This window comes from Tursiops truncatus, chromosome 2 (genome assembly GCF_011762595.2).
Source record: "Tursiops truncatus isolate mTurTru1 chromosome 2, mTurTru1.mat.Y, whole genome shotgun sequence".
Classification (NCBI taxonomy): Eukaryota; Metazoa; Chordata; class Mammalia; order Artiodactyla; family Delphinidae; genus Tursiops; species Tursiops truncatus.
The window spans coordinates 43,623,380-43,647,050 of record NC_047035.1 but is presented as its reverse complement, the minus strand read 5'-3'; the positions used below and the strand labels follow the sequence as shown (position 1 = coordinate 43,647,050).

The 23,671-nt window shown below is 41.5% G+C and overlaps 1 protein-coding gene and 1 long non-coding RNA gene across 2 annotated transcripts in view; one reads left to right on the top strand and one right to left on the bottom strand.

Moving 5' to 3' along the window:
- LOC109548022 (uncharacterized) overlaps positions 1-23,671 on the top strand; it is a 138,643-nt gene that overhangs the window by 14,054 nt on the left and 100,918 nt on the right. The window lies entirely within an intron of this gene.
- The window catches only part of CCDC198 (coiled-coil domain containing 198), a 31,382-nt gene continuing 17,012 nt past the window's right edge, over positions 9,302-23,671 (bottom strand). The window contains exons 3-6 of the mRNA XM_019923513.3: positions 19,576-19,662; positions 18,332-18,433; positions 17,394-17,553; positions 9,302-11,645 (exon numbers count right to left, since the gene is read on the bottom strand). Coding sequence (XP_019779072.2) covers positions 11,416-11,645; positions 17,394-17,553; positions 18,332-18,433; positions 19,576-19,662 — 579 coding nt within the window. The 3' untranslated portion in view covers positions 9,302-11,415. The remainder of the gene's footprint in view (positions 11,646-17,393; positions 17,554-18,331; positions 18,434-19,575; positions 19,663-23,671) is intronic.

The window sequence follows — 23,671 nt, the reverse complement described above, 5'->3', positions numbered from 1 at the left end:
TCCAGCATTTGTTGTTTGTAGATTTTCTGATGATTCCCATTCTAATTGGTGTGAGGTGATACCTCATTGTGGTTTTGATTTTCATTTCCCTAATAATTAGTGATGTTGAGCAGCTTTTTATGTGCCTCTTGGCCATCTGTATGTCTTCTTTGGAGAAATGTCTATTTAGGTCTTCTGCCCATTTTTTTGATTGTGTTGTTTGATTTTTTTTTAATATTGACCTGCATGAGCTGTTTATATATTTTGGAGATTAATCCTTTGTTGATTCATTTGCAAATATTTTCTCCCATTCTGAGGGGTGTCATTTCATCTTGTATAGTTTCCTTTGCTGTGCAAAAGCTTTGAAGTTTCATTAGGCCCCATTTGTTTATTTTTTTTATTTCCATTACTCTAGGAGGTGGGTCAAAAAAGATCTTGTGATTTATGTCAAAGAGTGTTATTATGTTTTCCTCTAAGAGTTTTATAGTGTCCAGTCTTACACTTAGGTCTTTAATCCATTTTGAGTTTATTTTTGTGTATGGTATTAGGGAGTGTTCTAATTTCATTCTTTTACATGTAGCTGCCCAGTTTTCCCAGCACCACTTGTTGAAGAGACTGTCTTTTCTCCATTGTATATCCTTGCCTCCTTTGTCATAGTTTAGTTGACCATAGGTGCATGGGTTTATCTCTGGGCTTTCTATCCTGTTCCATTGATCTGTATTTCTGTTTTTGTGCCAGTAACATATTGTCTTGATTACTGTAGCTTTGTAGTATAGTCTGAAGTTAGGGAGTCTGATTCCTCCAGCTCTGTTTTATTCCCCTCCAGATAGCTTTGGCTATTTGGGGTCTTTTGTGGCTCCATACAAATTTTAAGATTTTTTGTTCTAGTTCTGTAAAAAATGCCATTGGTAATTTGATAGGGATTGCGTTGAACCTGTAGATTGCTTTGGGTAGTATAGTCATTTTCACAATATTGATTCTTCCAATCCACAAACATGGTATATTTCTCCATCTGTTTGTGTCATCTTTAATTTCTTTCATCAGTGTCTTATAGTTTTCTGAGTACAGGTCTTTTACCTCCTTATGCAGGTTTATTCCTAGGTATTTTATTCTTTTTGTTGCAATGGTGAATGGAATTGTTTCTTTAATTTCTCTTTCTGATCTTTTGTTGTTAGTGTATGGGAATGCAAGAGATTTGTGTGCATTGATTTTGTATCCTGCAACTTTACAAAGTTCATTGATTAGCTCTAGTAGTTTCCTGGTGGCATCTTTAGGGTTATCTATATATAGTACCATGTCACCTGAAAACAGTGACAGTTTTACTTCTTCTTTTCCAATTTTTATTCCTTTTATTTCTTTTCTGATTTCAATGGCTAAGACTTCCAAAACTACGTTGAATAATAGTGGCAAGAGTGGACATCCTTGTCTTGTTCCTGATCTTAGAGGAAATGCTTTCAGTTTTTCACCATTGAGAATGATGTTTGCTGCAGGTTTGTTGTATATGGCCTTTATGATGTTGAGGTAGGTTCCCTCTATGCCCACTTTCTGGAGAGTTTTTACCATAAATCGGTGTTGAATTTTGTCAAAAGCTTTTTCTGCATCTATTGAGATGATCATATGGTTTTTCTCCTTCAATTTGTTAACATGGTGTATCACATTGATTGCTTTGCATATATTGAAGAATCCTTGCATCCCTAGGATAAATCCCACTCGATCACAGTGTATGATCCTTTTAATGTGTTGTTGGATTTTGTTTGCTAGTATTTTGTTGAGGATTTTTGCATCTATATTCATCTGATATTGGCCTGTAATTTTCTTTTTTTGTAGTATCTTTGTCTGGTTTTGGTATCAGGGTGATGGTGGACTCATAGAATGAGTTTGGGAGTGTTCCTTCCTCTGAAGTTCTTTGGAAGAGTTTGAGAAGGATGGGTGTTAGCTCTTCTCTAAATGTTTGATAGAATTCACCTGTGAAGCCATCTGGTCCTGGACCTTTGTTTGTTGGAAGATTTTTAATCACAGTTTCAATTGCATTACTTGTGATTGGCCTGTTCATATTTTCTGTTTCTTCCTGGTTCAGTCTTGGAAGGTTAAACCTTTCTAAGAATTTGTCCATTTCTTCTAGGTTGTCCATTTTATTGGCATAGAGTTACTTGTAGTAGTCTCTTAGGATGCTTTGTATTTCTGCAGTGTCCGTTGTAACTTCTCCTTTTTCATTCCTAATCTTGTTGATTTGAATCCTCTCCCTCTTTTTCTTGATGAGTCTGGCTAACGGTTTATCAATTTTGCTTATCTTCTCAAAGAACCAGCTTTTAGTTTTATTGATCTTTGCTATTGTTTTCTTTGTTTCTATTTCATTTATTTCTGCTCTGATCTTTATGATTTCTTTCCTTCTACTAACCTTGGATTTTGTTTATTCTTCTTTCTCTAGTTCCTTTAGGTGTAAGGTTAGATTGTTTATTTGAGATTTTTCTTGTTTCTTAAGGTAGGATTGTATTGTTATAACGTTCACTCTTAGAACTGCTTTTGCTGCATCTCATAGATTTTGGATCGTCATGTTTTCATTGTCATTTGCCTCTAGATATTTTTTGATTTCCTCTTTGATTTCTTCAGTGATCTCTTGGTTAGTTAGTAACGTATTGTTTAGCCTCCACATTTTTCTGTTTTTCACTATTTTTTTTTTTTTTTTTTTGGTGGTACGTGGGCCTCTCACTGTTGTGGCCTCTCCCGTTGCGGAGCAAGGCTCCGGACATGCAGGCCCAGCAGCTGTGGCTCATGGGCCCGGCCGCTCTGCGGCATGTGGGACCCTCCCGGACCGGGGCACGAACCCGTGTCCCCTGCATCGGCAGGCGGACTCTCAACCACTGTGCCACCAGGGAAGCCCTTTCACGTTTTTTTTTTTCCTCTGTAATTGATTTCTTTTTTTAAGATGTTGGGGATAGGAGTTTATTAATTAATTAATTTATTTTTGCTGTGTTGGGTCTTCGTTTCTGTGCGAGGGCTTTCTCCAATTGTGGCGAGCAGGGGCCACTCTTCATCACGGTGTGCGGGCCTCTCACTGGCGCGGCCTCTCTTGTTGCGGAGTACAGGCTCCAGACGCGCAGGCTTAGTAGTTGTGGCTCACAGGCCTAGTTGCTCTGCGGCATGTGGGATCCTCCCAGACCAGGGCTGGAACCCGTGTTCCCTGCATTAGCAGGCAGATTCTCAACCACTGAGCCACCAGGGAAGCCCTGTAATTGATTTCTAATCTCATAGCATTGTGGTTGGAAAAGATGCTTGATATGATTTCAGTTTTGGTAAATTTACCGAGGCTTGATTTGTGACCCAAGATGTGATCTATCCTGGAGAATGTTCCTTGTGCACTTGAGAAGAAAGTGTAATCTGCTGTTTTTGGATGAAATGTCTTATAAATATCAATTAAATCTATCTGGTCTATTGTGTCATTTAAAGCTTGTGTTTCCTTATTTATTTTCCATCTGGATGATCTGTCCATTGGTATAAGTGAGGTTTTAAAGTCCTCCACTATTATTGTGTTACTGTCGATTTCTTCTTTTATAGCTGTTAGCATTTGCCTTATGTATTGAGGTGCATATACATTTATAATTGTTATATCTTCTTCTTGGATTGATCCCTTGATCATTACGTAGTGTCCTTCCTTGTCTCTTGTAACATTCTTTTTTTTTAAAGTCTATTTTATCTGATATGAGTATTGCTACTCCAGCTTTCTTTTGATTTCCATTTGCATGGAATATCTTTTTCCATCCCCTCACTTTCAGTCTGTATGTGTGTTGGGTGCTGTTTTAAGTACTTTAATGTATGATCTTATTTCTGTCACTGTGAGGTAGGCACTATTCTAATTTCCATTTTGCAGTGAGGAGGTTTTGAAGACAGGCAAACTTGAAATGAAATTGCAGTTTTTCCAATTAAATGTGTGGGCATTGACATTTCATACACTTTATTAACATCGGTTTTCCCTTTTCAGAATCGAGCATGATAATGTCTATCATGGAATCAGGATCAGGAATTCTATACACAGAGAAGACTCATTAAAAAATACACAGCTTTTATTAACTATTGATACCTGATTCAGAATTTCTTTCAGTTATTTAACCTCTATGTGGTCATAAGGAAGTTGCAGAGCCGGGCTGTGAATTCTGAGTCTAGAGCCTATTGTTCTTTACCTCTAGACAGGTGTGCTGGTAAATGTTTAATATCCAGCTCTCTGAAAAAAAAAAAAAAGTCCCGATTGGCAACATTTGCCAATTTTTGTGGTGTAACTACTCTCACCATGGTTGATGTGCTATCACTGAATATGGATTTGGGAAGAGGTCCTCATAATTCCTCTTGGGAACCAGAACTGGCCACACTAGGCAATTCCAGCACTCCTCAGCCTCCAGCATTACATCATAAGGCAAGGAGGTGGTTGCTGTGTAAGGTACCTGTTGGTTGAGGTTCTTTGGCTTCAAGAGATAGAAATCAGGTGGAGCTGGTCCAAGTCAAAGGTGAATTCGCTGTAAAGATACAGTCTTAGAAGGAAGGGCAAGGAGGCAGCAGGGCTTAGGAGGGCTGGGAATGAGGGATAGATGTGCTGTGGGGTCTCAGTGCATCCCTTGTCTCTGACTCTGTTTACTGCAGGTCTGTGTTCCTGCATCTCTGGCTCACAGGGCAGAATGCTACTATCCATCAATCCTGAATGTACCCACTGAGGTTCTTGCCACCAGCAGAGACTGAGGTCCTCTCTGACTGGCTCAGTTGGGTCAAGGGTCAGTCCTAGACAGTCAGCTATGACCATATGACGTTAGTGTTGGCCATAGTCTGTTTGCTTCTGTTCATGATCACATTGGAGATGTCATTCTAGACTAGGACCATCCCCTTCTGTCTCTGAAATTCTGTTACACTTAAAACCCGTTGTCACACCACGATCCTCTGGACTCCTCACCATCTGTGTCTTGATGACCTTTCTGAGGTCGTCTCTGTCAGTGTCCCCTTTGCTCACTTCACTTTTCCAGCCTTCTTGTTGGTCCTTGAATATTACAAGTTCATCTCAACTCAGGGCCTTTGTACTTGCTCTCATAGGTGTTCTCATGGCTTCCATCCTCACTTCATTCAAGTCTCTTCCTCCGAGATTCTAAAACCATGGGTCAAATCCATTTCACCTTGCTTTACTAATCAAGGTCATTTTCATTGTTTCTACAAAAGATTTGCCGGTTCTCCAACCAGCACATAGCCCAAGTTGTTTTCCAGGAACTTGCGGTCAGCTGTGTCTAGTTCAAACCGAGCCAGTTAAGACTGGATGGGACCACTGACCCTCCAGCTGGGCATGCCTGAGTATTCTTTAGCTGTCAGAGGGCTGAAAACTCCACCCTCAGATTGTGTTAAGCACTTACATATTTGAATGTGCCAAGGCCTGTAGCTTCGTTACACCTGCGCAGAAGGACAATTACTGCACCTTTTTCCAATCACCTTTCCCCACACTCCCCACGCCCCCCATGCCTCAGACCACCCTGCTGCTTTATTCTTTATCTCATAAATACCCAAGCCCCTTGGCTTCAGGGAGGCGGATCTGAAACTTGTTCTCCTGTCTTGTCTGTCTTGAGAATAAACCCTCTCTTTGCTGCAAACCTTGTCACTGCAGTGTTTTTGCTTGTTGTGTGTCAGGCAAAACAAACCTGGTTCCCTAACAAGCCCCTCCCTGAGCATCCTGCCTGAAACAGTCCATTCCATTGTGCGTGTCCTCATACCTGCTTTATTCTCTTCAATATTACCTGAAATTGTATCATGTATTTGACTCTCTGCTCCAGGTCTCACCGCTGGAATATGACCCATGGGTCCAGGGACTTTGTCTTGTGTGGCTGTATTTTCAGCATCTGGAACAGTGCTTGGCCTCTAGTAGACACTTAAAACCTATTGGCCGAATGTTTGATTAAGTAAATGAATGAGAGTGAGCTGCAGACTTATTATGAAGTACACATTTGAAAATAAACCTTAACTCTTCACTTTGTTTTAAAATGTTTTTGTTTATTTTGCACATAAATAGTATAATAGTATTCCTTTAAAAGGGAGATGTAATTCGGATTTTTCATGGTCTAAACTTCCCTCATCTACCCTTAGCATATTTTCTCTCAAGCTTTCCCCACAGTATTCTAAATTAGGTTTTGCAGTAATATGTGGAAATAGGCTTTTGTTTTTCATCTGAGGCAGGAAATATTTGACTTTAATTATGATTTGATGATCCTGGTAAGAAAGGAAGTGGCATGAAGAGCTGGTATTTGTTTTCTGTCTTTAAAGTCTCTGTGTGAGCAGAAAAGATTATCTTCTTGTTTACAAAACTATTTCATAGGTGACTCCTGCAAGAATCATCTTCAGTTAACTCCCAGTAACTCAGAATTATCGTCAAAATAGATAGATGAAGAAGAATGGCCCTTTGCTGGAGAAAAATAATCGAGAAAAGCATATTTCCAAAAGTATGCCAGAAAAAAGACTTCTTTTTCTCATGAAAAATTCAGAGCAAGAAAGAAAATGTTATTTTCACAAGAGAAAGCATGTATTTGGTCATAGACAAGCCTACCCCCACTCTCCCCCCCTCCCCACCATCCCCAAAGCTGAGGAGATTTTCAGTTAGAGAAAATTGACAACTTTGCCTTGAGGCTTAATTTTATAGCTTTTACCAGCGGCAGCAGCTGTGTTTACTGACGGCCCTGCGTTGCCTCTGAACAAATTCAAGATTAAGTAAAGGATTGGTGTTCTCAGATAATTACCAGCCAAACGCACAGTCTCTTACTGTGTGTGGAGCTCCAGGCCTCATGTCCTTACCTTTAAAAATTACCTCAGAAGCGGTTGCTTTTAAAGATAGAAGTTGGTATATCTGCCATAATAGAATGTTTGTAGCCCTGAAGCTGTGGTTTTCAACCCCAGCTGCACGTTGGATTCACCTGGGAGCTAAAAGCAGGAAAACACCAACCCAGTGCCAGAACTCTAGCCTGACCCAAATAAATCAAAAGGCGGGAACACAAATCCTACTTGTTATTAGGTGTTTGATCACTCGCTGGCTGATTCCAACATGTGGCTCTGAGAACCACCGCCCTCTGGCCCAGGAAACGGTGTGCACCTGAGTTCCATCCTGGATGGGGTGTCTGGTGGGGTTGCTCACTGATCCTGCTCGCAGGCCAAATTGTGAAGACAGTTAAATTTATCTTTAGTCTCTCATCTACCTTTCTGTACCCCTCACCCCACCCCTGGAAACTCCCCTCCTGACATATTTCTCAGGTGCTCTTATCCTGCCCTGCGCCCCCATTTAAGCACTCAGGCTCCACGGCAATTCTTTCTTGCTAAAAGAAAGCTCTCACCATTTCCAGTGTAATAGTATTCCGCTCCCCAAACAAAAAGCATGTAACAGAAATGTGAGAATGCAACTGGTGAGTTGAGGTAAAATTAGGGAGAGGAGGCGTGTGCTTCTGGCTCCCATCAGGCCCCTTCTGGTAAGCAGCGGTCTACTCAAAAACACCCAGTTCTGCTGGGTGACCCTGGCAAGTTAGTCGACCTCTCTGTGCCTCAGATTCCTCATCTGTCAAACAGGGGTGACCCACAACATTGTTGCGTGGATTATACACGTGAAGCATTTGGAGAGTGCTTGACACACCATAAGCAGTCAGTGCACATTAGCAGTTATTACTATCACCGTTATTATTATGATCGTAATTTCAAATTCTTGAGTTTAAGATCGGGTGAAGGAGAGTTCCACATGGAGCAGGAAAATAGAGAAGGCATTATGATTGACCTTCTTTTGCAGCTGACACACTCCGATTGAATTTCAAGAAATATTTTGAGCTGTGGCATCTTCATTGGTACACATACGTGTCTAGCTCCTCTATCCCAAGACAATGTCTAATTTGTGCCATCCATTTAGATGTATAAATTCCAAGATCTAGGGGAAAAGAAAAACCCCATCTTTTTTTTTGCGGTACGCGGGCCTCTTACCGTTGTGGCCTCTCCCGTTGCGGAGCACAGGCTCCTCACGCGCAGGCTCAGCGGACTATGGCTCACGGACCCAGCCGCTCCGCGGCATGTGGGGTCTTCCTGGACCGGGACACGAACCCGTGTCCCCTGCATCGGCAGGCGGACTCTCAACCACTGTGCCACCAGGGAAGCCCTTCATTTTAATCTGTATAATCAACCTTGTACAACTAAGACTCTTGGGAAATGAAAGTGAGAGTGAGCAATTGACGCTAATTGACTAGTTAACACATAAATTAATGAATTCCACAAACATTAAATAATAAACTCGGTGCCAGATGTTATGCTAGGAAGCAGGGGGGTGGGTGTAGGGTGTGGATACTACAGGGAGGAGACGCCGAGCCCTCATGTAGCTCAGAGACCAGTGAACGTGTAGAAGGAGGTGTCGTCCAAGTTCAAGTCACAGACCAGAGCCATGAACACCTTCATTGGCCCTGCTGTCTTCAGTGCTGGGAGTTGCCCACCCCACTTTGTTTTTTTGTTTTCTTTTTTGTAGTATGCGGGCCTGCACTGCGCCACCAGGGAAGCCCCTCCCACTTTGTTTTAAACCTTCCAGGTCAACCATAATATGAGGATGTTGAGAATAGGTTGAACTCATTTCTCCTCTCAAGGATCTTACTTTTCCTTTTTTTGTTGGATTCCATATATAAGTGATATCATATGATATCAATATTTGTCTTTCTCTGTCTGACTTACTTCAGTCAGTATGATAATCCCTAGGTCTATCCATGTTGCTGCAAATAGCAAAATTTCATTCATTTTTATGGCTGAGTAGTATTCCATTGTATATATACCACATCTTCTTTATCCATTTATCTGTCAATGGGCATTTAATATTCCATTGTGTATATATACGACAACTTCTTTATCCATTCATCTGTCGATGGGCATTTAGGTTGCTTCCATGTCTTGGCTGTTGTAAATAGTGCTGCAGTGACCATTGGGGTGCATGTGTCTTTTAAAAATATATTTTCTCAGGATATATGCCCAGCAGTGGAATTGCAGGATCATATGGCAACTCTATTTTAGTTTTTAAGGAACCTCCATACTGTTCTCCGTAGTGACTGCACCAATTTACATTCCCTCCAGTGGCGTAGAAAATTTCCTTTTTCTCCACACCCTCTTCAGCATTTATTGTTTATAGATTTTGATTTGCCTTTCTCTGGTCAGAATGGCCATAATCTCTCATAATTAGTGATGTTGAGCATTTTTTCATCTGCCTGTTGGCCATCTGTTTGTCTTCTTTACCAAAATGTCTGTTTAGATCTTCTGCCCATTTTTGATTGGGTTGTTTTTTTGAATTAATCCCTTCTCAGTTGTCACATCATCTGCAAATTTTTTCTCCCATTCTGTAGGTTGTCTCCTTTGCTGTGCAAAAGCTTTAAGTTTAATTAGGTCCCATTTGTTTATTTTGGAAAAGATACAATGTACTTATTTACAAAACAGAGACTCACAGACATAGAAAACAAATATATGGTTACCAAGGGGGAAAGGGCTGAGGAAGGGATAGATTAGGAGGCTGGGATTAACCTATACATACTACTATATATACAAAAGATAACCAACAAGGACCTACTGTCTAGCACAGGAAACTATATTCAATATTTTGTCATAACCTATAAGGGAAAAAAATCAGAAAAAGAATATATATATATATATATACACACATACATATGTATACACATACATGTGTGTATATATATATATATATATATGCACACACATATATATAACTGAATCATTGTGCTGTACACCTGAAACTAACACAACATTGTAAATCAACTGTACTTCAATTAAAAAAAAAGAAGGATCTTACTTTTCCAAACAGGCTGACTGGTCAAACAATCTATGCATTCCTTTGTAGGAAATACGCTTTTTACCTACCAAAGAAAAAGTAAGAATGCTGCTTGCAAAGAACTGGGAGTAAAAATGCCCAGGGATGACCTAATTAATTGTCTCTGTCCTTGGAAGAAACATGAATGTTCATCCCTTGACACAGCAGTCTTTTTATCTTCTTAGTGACTGATCTGAATGCACTGAATGTCAAATTCAGGGGGTGTTTCTATTGTTTTCTTTTTGGAAGTTTCCTAGAGAAGGCTTACAAGGTATTTTTGTTTTACTTTGTTTTAAAGTTCACTAAATTCTTAGAAGCTTCTGGATGGCTTAAAAATATTTTTAGGTTATGCTAAAAGTGGAGTCAAATTTTATACAAAAGAAGTTCTTAAAATTGCCTAAAAATCTACTTTGGGGGCCCCTATAGATAGCACAAGGGATTCTTGTGATTGAACTTCTCTGTATCTGATTGTGGGGTTGCTCACATGAATCTACGCACGTGACAAAACTACACAGAACTAAATACACACACAAACGAGTACATGTAACTGGTAAAATCTGAATAAAGTAGATTGCTTGAAGGGTAAAAAAAATTTAAATTTTGTAAATATAATCACTTTTGGACTGAACATTTCTAAGTTTCCTTTTAAAGAGTTCTAAGATCTACACCGTAATCTAAGGGATCGTCATTTAATTTTGAGTTTCAACTCACAGTGACGTTCCACACTTGACATTATTTTACCTTTTTCCTATAGCCTCTCTGTTATGAGGTAACAAGTTTCTAACTCACAGGAAAGTGACTTAAGTGAGCTTACTGTCTACTGTAGCATCACTGTGACTTTTCTTTAAAAAGTCATTTTTATTTCTATCAAATTTACTCTCTCATCTATTTGTTTTATAAGAAATAATTTGCTTTTAAAACAGTGGGGTGCCATGTCTCAGAGATGGACCCCAATAGACCACACTTTGGAATTGATGCCTTGTGTAGCCCCTTTTTCATTACCTGTGACCTGGCCTATGACTTGTAGTAACCAATGCAGTGTGTGTTGTGGGGCAGTGATTTGGGGCCCGTTCCATGAATTAGACTTAAGAGGATGGGCAGCTTTTCCTCCTCTGGGAACGTTTGCTTTGGGGAACCCTGGGCTGACATAAAAGCAAATTCACTACCCTGCAGGAGAGAGCACTTGGGGAATCCACATGAGGAGGCTCTGGGATGATACAGAGAGGGGGTGAGGTCCAGCTGTCTCAGTGTCCTGGTCGAGCCTCCAGAGGACTCCAGTCCTAGCTGCCATCTGGCTTCAACAGTATGAAAAACTTCAAAAGACACCAGCAGAAGAACCACCCAACTGAGCCCAGCAACCCACAGAAAAGTTGGACAATAAGTGGCTGTTATTTAAGCCTCTAAGTTTTGAGGCAGTTAGTTATGTAGTATAATTAACAATATATCTCACATGTTTAATCTTAGGATTTCAAAATGAAAAGAAAGTGAATTGGTGTCCTCAAAATAGTTCATATACTACCTTGGAGAATTTTTAAACGAAAGTAAGCTTTCAATGCACTCAGTATCTAGGTTAGTGAATAGTATTATTATTCTCAATCAAAAAACTCGTCAGAAAGTGGAATTCTCTCTGTCCTGGTCCTCACCAGTGCTCGTGGTTTCTTCTCATCTTTCCCCAACTCATCTGAGTCAGAGCTGGAACTGTCCCAGAGAAGCTGTCCACGAGCCTCTCGTTCACGGAACCATGTTTCCAATTTGCCAATTTTCTGGGGACAATAGTCATTACTTGCTTGATGTTCCAGAAATTCTGCATTCTGTGTATTTTCTACAAAGAATTAGAAGTTCATTTAATTTATTTTTTCCCCTGACAATGATGTATTTGTTTAAGTGCTTAGGTTTTTAGGAACACAAAATAATCTACTTGGTGTTCTTTAAAAAAAAAAATATACACACACACACACACACACACACACACACACATATAAAGGATTTCAACTGGTGTTTCTGTAAGCATTAAAAATGCTTTCCTTGCTATTTAAAAAACTTCTTAATTTTCTGAAAGTCACAAGAATGGCACAGTACACACTTGTATACCCTAACTCATCAACAACATTTTGTCACAGTATTGTTTTATACATATATGTACACACACACACACACACACACACACACTTTGCTTCAGCTGAACCATTTGAGAATTAGTTGCAGAGTCACTTCCTCCCAAAATACATCACCACAAGTCTCCTAAGAACAAGGGCAATTTTCCTATGTAACCACAATACAATTATTACACTTAAGATATATGACATTGAGACAACATTGTTTTCTAATATACGTTCTGTATTCAGATATCCATGGTTGTCCCAGTAATACCCTTTATAACGGCTTTTTGTTTGTCTGTTTGTGTTTTATTTTTTAGATCTAGGATCCACTCTAGGAATATGTGTTGCATTTTATTTTCTTGTCTCTTAGTCTCCTTTAATTCAAGAACACTCTCCTATCTTTTTCTTCTTTCTTCTCTTCTCCTTTCTTCCTTCCTTCCTTCCTTCTCTCCCTCTCTTCTTCGCCTTCCCCTCCCCTCCCCTCCCCTCCCCTCCCCTCCCCTCCCCTCCCCTCCCCTCCCCTCCCCTCCCCTCCCCTCCCCTCCCCTCCTCTCCTCTCCTCTCCCCCTCCCATCTCCCCCTTCTTCTTCTCCTTCGTCTCTCTTTCTCTCCCCCTCCCCAACTCTCTCATTGGCTCTTTTCCTCCTCCACCTTCATTATCTTCTTTTTTTCCTAACACTGACATTTTAAAGCATCCAGGTCAATTGTTTGGTAGAATGGCCCTAAATTCAGGCTTCTCTGATTGTTTCCTTGTGATTAAATTAAGGTTAAGTGGTTTTGGCAAGAATATTGCACAGGTGATGTTGCCTGGAGCTACTTATTGAACATCTACTACATGCTAGGCACATACTATACACTTTTCTTAACCTTCACATCAGCTCTGCCTTTCGTAGCAGAATCACCTATGGAGATTTTCAGAGACACAGATGCCAGATCTACAGAACTAGGGAGCTCAAAGGGTCAGGCACTTATTTTACCTTCTTTTTTTTTTTTTTGGAAGAGATTTAATTTATTTTTTGGTGTGGGATTTCGTGCATGTATGTCTTTACTTTAGCTTTTTATTTAAGTAGAACTCAGTGCCCTTTTAGAATGTGCTTCAGAACAACAGACTTTATGCAAGGAAGGTGGCTTTTAAGAAAACAAAATCTTAACCATCATTTTCAAGCTTGGAAAATCATCCTGGGTCAAAGTCCAGATTTTCCCCTCAGTCTGGTGGAATCAGCTGTAACTTTATGGATGCTGTTTTCATGATTGTTGTTTATCAAATCTTAAGGCATATTTTATTTAAGCCCTTGATATCTGAAGTTGCATATGGTTACAAAAGAATATCAAGCATTTCAACGTGAGGATTCATGCCTTGTGACTCGCGAGTTCCCTTTCTGCCTCACTGAGGGGCTACCCTGCTCTCCCCTTGAATGTTACTGTACTTACTAGCATTGTCTATTTACACAGCCCCGACAGAAAACTATAGTTAATTTATCCTGCAGCCCCAATCTGTCTCCTGAGCTCTGATACATTTTTTGTACAACTGGACACCTCCTCTTTGATGTCTCCTGACAATATGTCAGCTCCACCTTCTTTTTCTGTCTTAAACCTGCCTCTTCTCCCAGTTACCCTAATCCAGCACTTGGTTGTAACTTTGTTCCATCATCTGCCTAGTTCTTCAGGAGAAACCCAAGAATCCTCCCGGCCACCTCACTCTCTCCATGTACCCATGTGTAATTCATCACCAGGTTCTGCCAATTCTCTCTCCTAAATATCTTATATCTGGCTCCTTCTCTCTCTCCTCTGTGTCACCCTTCTCTGCTGGTCCAGACACTACCTCTCTCTTGCACTACTGCTATGTACTTCTCACCTGTCTCCCTGCATCCTCTTGCATTCCTCTCCCATCCATGCTCCACAGTTCAGACAGAGTAATATTTAAAATATAAACCCAATAGTTCACTTACTTGCCCTTTCAGTGGCTTCCCATTGATCTTAAGATAGAGTTCAAAGTCTTTATTTGATTTATGAGACCCTGTGTGCCCTGGGCCCTGACTGTGCCTCCAGCGCCATCTCCAATCATTCTCTATCTCAATGTCTCTTCTCCATCTGGTGTCTGGAATCTGTCAGGCTCCTTCCCACTCAAGGGCTTTTGCACACTTATCAATCACAGTTTAGGATGTCCCAGGACTCTGTTCCTTATGCTCACGTGCTCACCTGCTCCCTTCATGCAGCTACTTCCTGTCTCAACTTAAATATCACTTCCTTACAGAAACTGTCCAACTGCTCAGATTATTAGGTCTCTCAGTTATACTCTCATTGGACTTTCCTTTGTTCATTGTGTGTGCTATTGTGTAAGAACCACATCTACTCAGTTCAGTATCTGTTGAAAGAGTAAATAAGTAAAGGAATGAACAAGTGAGCCATCAGAGAATTTTGGCAGGTGGGAAGTATTGGTAACTGGGACCTGGGAAGGGCTTCATTCATTGGGGCCAGGGCGTGTCAATCATCTCTGCTCTACACATGAGCCCAGAACTATTAGAAGCATCACTCAGATTGAGAACAGGGATTTTCTGCAGACTAGAGGCAGGAGCTTTGAAACAGGAAGAGACCATTTGTTAATGGTGGGATCTAATGTAATATTAGCAATAGCTTGACTCTCACTACACTCTTGGTGTTACGATATTTCAACTCTAAATTTAGTATGTGAGGCAAAAGTCACGTGTTCAGTTTTATCCTTGAAAATGCCTTAAGTCACTCACAAAGCACTATATACAAAGTTTTGTATACTAAGCACTAAAGTCTGAGAACTTCTGAGCTAGATGTCTTATTACTTGTTACATTTTGATAAATCTCTGTTTGATTCTTTATGGTTGCTAGACTTAAAGAAAAAAGAAAAAAAGAAAAACACAACCTTTAAAACCTAAATGTGTTTTGGGTGAGCAGAGTAGAGGAAAGTGTATCCTACTTCAAAATTAATTTGGGGAGAGAGGAAAGAAACAGAGGCCAGTGCGGGAAAAATAGGGAGTGATTTTAGGTAGTACAAGGATCATACCAACCATTGAAAATGTTTGATGGTTATGTATTTTATAATATGTGTTTTAGAAAAATGTATTACCACTATATCGAACCCATAATGTCACAGTAAATTCACAGACAAGGCTAAATTATAAAAATAAAACAAAGCAAGATACCTTAAAGGAAAATACTAAGTAAATAATAGTACAAGTGGCCAGATAAGACCAGAGTTGTGAAGGTGACATTCAAATGATGTATGTGGAGTGACACTTCCCCTGAAGCAGGTAGTTATTTTCACTATAAGACATCAGTTCCGTGTTTCTTCAGTTTTGTCCCTATCCATATGACACTTTACATTTTATATGTGCTTTTACACACATCATTTGAATTTTATGTAAACTCTACATGCTTTATTCCCATTTTATAGATGTGGAAACTGAGGTTCAAAGAGGTCAGACAACTGGAAGTTAGCTATAATCTCTCTGTAGAATAAAGCTATATGAACAAATATATAGCTAATATTTATTGAGCAGCTGCTCTTAGCGGTACTATTCGGGCTTCTGTTATTCTAATTCTATTCTAGTAGTGGTACTATTGAGCGGCTATGTGCCAGGCACTGTTCTAGGAACAAGAAAAGATACTAGCTCCCATGGAGCTTACAATTAGTGAATGTACCATCAGGGCTCAAATAAAGGACTTTGATTCCAAGTCCAGTGCTTTTTCTACTCACTAGACTCATATGGCTTCTGGAAAGTGTAGGAGCCATATTAACATGTTAAAACTCATAGAATTGTATACCTAAGAGAGCAATGTTCACTTTATGTAAGTTATATATTATCATGTATTACACAGATATATATAATTTACTATGTAACTATCTATAAAATATATGTAAAGCATGTGTGATTTCATTTTAAAGAGGCAGCAAGAAACAAAGACTGATTTTTATCTCACAAGAGAGCTGAAACTCTCATCCTACCTTCCAAAAGAGGGAATAAAAATGGACAAATAGAGCCTTAAATAAGAGGAGCTGGGTACAGAGGAACCTTAATTACCAGAACCCGACTAGCAGAATGCTCATGGAAGTCTGTGATCTTAGCGACGTTTCATTTTTAGGAGAAAGCAAAGTGAACTGCTTTTAGAAGACAAAGAAGGAAATCAAAGATGCTACTTGGGAATATGTAAAAAGGACCCATTGCTTGAGCATATGCCTACAGAGTGGTGAGGTCTATAAGGCTTTGCAGTGGGAAGCCTTCTCTTGAGAGAGAAATTGGAGGAGTCATAACCTCTACATTTGCTGACTTTCCCAAGGTTGTCCTGGACCCAGCTCTGAGTCGCTGGAGTCCTGATGAGGCTATATGAGGGGATGGGTGGGAGTGCACCCTTTGGAATCAGAAAGACCCGGCCTTGAATCCTGGCTCTGTCACATGGGGGCTAATAGTAACTCCTGTCTTATAGGTGTGAAGCTTAAACGCGATAATTCACGTTAAGGGTGGACCACGGTGCCTGGCTTAGAGTAAGCACTCGAGACCTTAGCTGGAACTAAATGAAACTGCTTTAAAAAGTATCAGGAGAGCAGAGGAGAAGCCCCTCTCCAGGTGCCTCAGTCTCCCCTGGCCTCTCCAGATCTGGAGCATCTTCCAAATGTTGGGGGGTTTTTTGGCCTGATCTCAAGCAATGACTCTAAGTGTCTAATTTTAACTGAGGCACCTTTCTTGGTGGTTTTGCCAATATTTTTTAAATGGTAAAAGTTGTTTTTCTATGTGACTACACAGCATATTTCATTCTGGGACGTGGGACTATAGGTTAAATAGATGTTCCAAGCAGATTTTTCATTTATTCAGCCTTTTCTTATTTAATTAACTTATTGATTAAGCATCTCATTCCTCTGAGCAGGGGCAGTGTTTCTTTCAGCTGGTAACTTTGCATCTTAGAGGCTCAAGACCTCCAGAGACATGGCCAGCATTTCTGTAGATCTCTAAGTGGTCAGTCTTGCTAATGGGGGATTGGCCCACAGCGCAGTAAGCTCTGTATGTGAACAATACCATGCATTTGCAGTGGTGGGTTTGCTCTGGGGGAGTACAGACAGGGAAAACTTAATGGGACGCTAATTGATGGGGCAACACAACACAGAGTTTATGAGCAAAATGTCTGTTGGAAATCACAGAGCCATCTGAGGCCCCTGAGCAACCTGGCCTGACTACAGTGTGTGGGCTGGGAGTGATCATAGCAGGAGATGAAGCCAGGAAGGTAGGCAGAGCCTAGATCCTGAAGGCTTAGAGTATCAGGGCAAGGAGTTATACCTTGTCCTCAGGCTCAAGGAGACTCACTGAAGGATTTTTTTTTTTTTTCCAGCAGGAGAGTGATATGGTCAGATTTGCATTTCACCTTCCCCGCTCCACATCAGAAGTTTATCTGATGAAGTTTTTAAAATGCTTGAAATATTTTACTAAAAAAATTGTGTGCCTCACCTGGACTTCTGTTCAAGGTTTCATCAGGCAACAAGGTTAGAAAGTCACCGTCGTCATTTCTTGGGATGCTTTGAAGGATTTTCTTGACTTTATGGTCCTTCTGTTTCTGCTTATTAGTTCTTGCCTCCTTGTGAAGACTTGTCTTCAGTTCCACTTGGGCCTGAAATTGATCAGCTATAAACAGTTAGTATTCTCCCCTCAAGCTGCTTTCACCAGAGTAGGTCAAGAGATCAGCTACTTTGCAAATTGTGTGCTTATCTGTAGACATCTATGGTCCCCTAAATAGAGCACGGTTCTCTTTTTTCCTGTTAGAAGGTATGGAAACTTTCTTCACGTGCAGGTTTGTTAGGAGAAAGGGGAGCATGCCTATAATCTCAAAACAGTGAGGACCTTTGTAAAACCATTTCACCATAGGCTAGCTGATATATTTGGAATTGCAGAAGACAGGGACTTCAGGCTTATTCACTAGAGTGAGGAATTTGGGTTATGACATTTACAGGAGACATTACTGTAAAGGGGTTTGTTACAAGAGATCTTGCTTATAAAATGATTCTATGGCTTAAATTATAGAGAGATGCCTAGGTATCAAAACACAGACCAATTCACCACCCTCTTCCTTTTTACTAAACCAAGAAAAATTAACCTCATTTTCCTGCTGGAGCCAGAATGTCATAGAAGCAACAGTTAAAAAAAGGGAGACTTGAGACATGGATACATCCTTGAGAGGATGGAAAACAGAGGAAAGACTCAACAGAGTTGGTAGCAGAAGGGATCTTCCTGCTTCTTCTCAACCCCAGTAGTTGAAACTTCGGCTCCAATGACTAAATTTAAAATGCTAGGTAAAGACTAGAGATGAATGCTTAACTATATTCATGTGCCAGGGCAGTGATTATGTAGAGTACCTTTGGTAAATATGACCCTCTTCTTCTCATGTTTACCTCTTGTCTTTTACGGTTCATTTCCAGCATTTGCATCTTATGTAAATATTGTCTTTTCCCAGAAGGGTACATTAGAGTTTGCATCTTCTTTTCCAGTTCCTGCTATGAAAGATGACGCACTCGTTAGCATGGGGTAATTAGTTACTGACTCTGCAATCACAACTTGAAATCCTTTTTGGAACAGAGTGAGATCTTAATCATCAGTCATAATCCATAGAGATCTCTTGTGACGTCAGAGGTGGACCGTTGCAGCTTCCCAACCAGTTCTTAGTGAAGCTATCAGTGAATGAAGTGGCAATTTGCCATGTGTATCATATCATTTTTAAGGTTCCTGTAGAGTTTTGCAAACCTTGAATGGAAATATGTTTCCATATCTCATTTTGACAAGATATCACTTTCCATGTCAACAGCTGCTTTAACTATCTTCCCAGAAATGTGTTCTTGTTTGATGAGACCTGCTTCTCTCTCACTGCTTCTTCTGTCATTGAGTAATTGTCTGGCTATGAAACTAGAGGGGGGCCAACCTATTTCTGTAGGGTTTACTCCCATATTCCACTATAAGCCCTGGTACACTGCTGTTTAGGAAGGATTTAAAACTGATTATTTGTGACTTGGGTGATCTTCCCTGGTGTATCATAAACTCCAGTGAGACAATGTGAACAGTTAATGAGGGCAGCCAGGGGTGAATATACCCTCATTCATCACTTGCTGTGGCCAGGAAGGGGAAGGGACATGTAGCCAAATGTGTTCAGTGATCCCCTGTTCTGTTTCCCTGTGGACATGAACTGTGGTGGCTATGTGAGCCTCAGGGAGGGGTCCATCTCTATGGGCACTGTCAGTATCACAAACATAGCCTTGGGGATCTAAAAGTACCTGGACATCTTTTATCAACTCAGTCATCTGTGGATGGCAGCATCTAGATGACTGTGAAATGAATCAGGGGAGGAAAGTGTTCACAAATTTGAACACTTCTAGAATCACCAATTTCCAAGTAAAATTCCTCTCTCTCATCTACATCTCCCTGTTTTCACCAGGCAGCAGAGAAGGGCTCAGAGTTCATCTGAGAGGCAAGAGTAATCACCAGTTGGAAGCAGGCCCAGAAGAGAATGGATAGCTTTGGAAAGTTCTAGCTCTGAATGACTTAATAGCTCTCTTTGCCTTTGAGATCTTCTGTGTGGGGAGTACAGGAAAAGGATGGCCAGCCCCCCAGTTCCCCACCCCCTCCAGGTTTTGCTGCCGCTCACCTTGCCTTTGTGAGTCCTCCCAGCTTCTTCCTGGCTCAGGAGCCTTTCAGAAGTAATTACTTGTGGCAGGTCAATGGGTTCAAGCTTCTGGAAGTCCAACATTTAGAGTATTCAGCATTCCTCATGCCATGAGATGATGAAACATAAAAGCCAGATATTAAACTATCTTAACACTCTGCACGTATTCATGAGAGCACACAGGGAAGGCAGTTTCTACAGGATTACAGCTGTATCTGTGTGAAAGGCTTTTTGACCTATTTGGGTTCTTCAGTGTTCTCTTGCACTGTTGCCAGTGACTCATTGATCTAAATATTGGTCAGAGAGTTAAAGGATTAAGAATCATTTTCTGTCTGCATTTAGGGACTATGTCCACAGTTATCAAGCAACAAGTGTCTTAGAATATTAGAGATGAAAGAGGTGCCAGGAAGCTCCTTTACTTTATTTATCCCTTAACCACCCAGCTAAACTATTCTGGTCCTTAGGGAAGTAACCTATTTTAAGCTCTCCAGAGAAGCTCCCTCAGCCTCCTCAGTAATAATCACTGGTGCTTATGAGGCATATTGACAATGAAAATGCACTGTGCTAACAAATCTTAGACATAGATTTTTCCAGCACGGCCTTGGCTTTATCGGGGAGGTGATGCTGAAGTTTCAAGCGGACACTGAGACTAGGCAGCAGGTGATGAACTAGTGATTTGCCGCCAGCCCTACCTGTCTTAGATGACTTAATTTGGAGCACTAGGAAGTGACTGAGCAGGCTTGGGAGACAAGGGCTGGTCTCTTCACATTGACATGCAATCAGGGACCTGAATTTATTTGTTCACTCAGTGATGACTTATTGAATGACTGCTACCGGCCAGGCATTGGGTTGCAATGCTCAACAAAAATGGGCATGGTCCCTCTTGGGGCTTACGATCTATGGGGAAACAAGTACACTTTTGCTTGTGTGATTATTTGATGAATAATTACAAACTGCGATTGGGGCTTTGAAGAAAAAGTCTGCAGGGTAGGACTATGACAAGATATAACTGGAGGACTCCACCTTGGGAATGAGGGGTTTTATGAATTGGATTATGTTCCCCCCCAAATTCATATGTTGAAGCCCTAAACCACCTCCCCCCAGTACCTCAGAGTGCAACCTTATTGGGAAATAGGGTCCTTGCAGATATAATTAGTTAAGATGAGGTCATACTGGAATAGGGTGGACCCTCAATCCAATATGTCTGGTATCGTTATAAAAAGGAGAAGTTTGGATGCAGACATGCACACAGAGAGAATACCACGTGAAGATAAAGGCAGCAATTGGGGCGATGCTTTCACATGTCCAGGAATGCCAAAGATTGTCAACAAACCACCAGAAGCTAAGAGACAGGCATGGGACAGATTCTTCCACGTAGCCCCCAGAAGGAACCACCCCTGCCAACACCTTGATTTTGGACTTGTAGCTTCTAGAACTGTGAGACAATACATTTCTATTGTTTTAAGCCACACAGTTGTTATACTCTGTTACCACAGCCCTAGAAAACTAATTCAAGGGACAGAGGGGTCAGGAGGCAGTCCAAGAAAGTTTCCTGAGGAAGTAATTTTTTAGCAGCAGTTGGAAGGTTGGGAGTTTTCAGGGGATTGAGGAGTTCCAGGCAGAGGGAATCACATGGGCAATAGCCCCAAGGCAGGAGAGAGCATGATCTCTGGAAGGAACTGTAAGAAGTCAGTTGGCTGCAGTTGAGAGTGAGAGGAAGAGTGGCTCACATGGGACTGGAGAGGTAGGCAGGGGCCAGCTCATGAAGGGCCTGATGGGGCATCATGAAGACGTTGTCTTCTTAAGAGGAGCAGGCAGCCATTGACACATGTTAAGCTGAGTAGGGACATGCTACATTTGCTTAAAAAAATGATCACTCGAGCTGCAGTGTGGGAACTATACTGAAGAAGAGCAATTATGGATGTGGGTGAGCACTTAGGAAGACAAAGATGATGGGCTCATGGGGGGGAAATTGATGGGCTCTACAAATGTTTAGAACAGACCAAGCAAGATTCGTGATTGTTATTGAAGGAGAGTGACATGTCCAAATGACACCCAGATACAAAGGATGGATAGTGCTGTCATTTGCTGAGATGGGGAATCCTGGAAGAGGGCCACGTTTGGGTGGAATATAGAGGGGAGGTCTGTGCTGAAGATGCATGCTTGGGAATCATCCTTGGGTAGAGAATAACTGAAACCATAGGATGAATGAGGTCCAGAGTGAGGAGAGCAGAATCAAGGATGCCCCAGCACTGAGAGTTGGTGGATGGGGATGGGCTGGCCAAGGAGATGGAGGAATGATTGCTTCAGAAGTGGGAGGAAAACCAGGAGGACACCATGCCACAGAAACCAGTGTCAGCACCACACCCACCTTAGTCCAGCACTACAAGCAAATCCTAATATATTTTGAAAGTATTTTCCATTGTAGTCTGATTGGTTGCCTTATCAAGGGGTAGGCCTGGAAGCCAGTTTGTTCTTCAAGGTGACCAGAGTGAAAAGAGAGGGAGAGACCATGGAAAATGGTGGCCGAGCATCCAGCACTCATAAGGGGGAGCATGACTGGGGCCTCCTGCTCCTTCCCTGTAGAACAATTTCCTGGTCCCTGGGCTGGGCCTGAGCTGTTCTAGGGAGAACAGCCAGCAGCCCTTTCTGGTAGAGCAGCCCAAAGCTGAGCTGGCAAGGAAGGAGAGAAAGGCAAAGGATGTGGAGATGGGAAGGAGAGACAAAGCGGGAAGAACTCATCTCTGTGTTAGATGTGCCAGGCCATTTGCATTTGTGGAAGGAAGTGGTTCTCTGTCCCGGTCTCACCTCAGGTGAGGAAGTGAGGGATTTTTTTTTTAACATAATAACTTAGCAATGAGGTAATGAGAGGTAATTAATACTAGCTAGAAAGAGGTTTGTTTGTTGTCCTGTCTCTCAACTCTGCAGAACCTAAAGATGCAGGGTAAATGACACCTGCTGGCACAGGAAGCAGCCACTGATCAAGTCAGAACCCTGAAGGAATGGAGAAGAAAAGGAAGGGGGAGGGAGACCAAGGGGAAGGAATATGCAGGAACCTATGGGAGGAAGACTCAGCAATGACTGAGGGGGATTTCGGGGTGAGGAGAGAAGAAGGAAGTGCTTGTGCCGTCCCCTGGACTTGGTTCAAGATTTGGTTCTTTCTGGTGATTAGGCCCATATGCCTTTGCAGCCACTGCCATCCATCATGCCACGCTCACAATATGCCATTCAATCCCCACATGAACCCTGTGTATAATTATGGTGATTATCTGTTTCATGGGTTAATGAGTTGTACAAGTTTGCAGAGCTAGAAAGTGCTGATTCTGGGATTCAAACTCAGGTCTGTCCACTTCCAAATCCCATGTTCCTTTCTCCATACTTGTTTCTAAACCTGGTTTATTGTTAGAATCTCCTGGAATTAAAAAAAAAAATCCTAGGCTATTCATTGGGGATTGAGATTCAATAGGTCTGGGATATGTCCCAGCAGGAGGGAATATATATATATATATATATATATATAAAATACAGGGTTGTTTGGCCTGAGGTGATCCAGCACTGGAAGCTACAGCCTCTTTCTTGAGGCTAATGGTGGACTCCAGGAGGGGTCATGCCAAGGAGTACCTCCCAGAACTTCTGCTGCCAGTGTCCTTGTCCCTGCAGTGAGCCACAGCCAGCCCCCACCTCTGCAGGAGACCCTCCAACACTAGCAGCCGTGTGACTGACAGGATCTTGGTGCTCCAGCTGGCTGTCAGGCCTGAGCCTCTGAGGTGGGAGAGCCAAGTTCAGGACACTGGACCACCAGAGACCTCCTGGCTCCACATAATGTCAATCAGTGAGAGCTATCCTAGAGAACTATCTCAGTCTCAATGCTAAGAGCCAGCTCCACTCAATGACCAGCAAGCTACAGTGTTGGACACCCCATGCCAAACAACTAGCAAGACAGGAACACAACCCACCCATTAGCAGAGAGGCTGCCTAAAATCATAATAAGTTCACAGACAACCCAAAACACACCACTAGTCGTGGTCCTGCCCACCAGAAAGACAAAATCCAGCCTCATCCATCAGAAAAAAGGCAT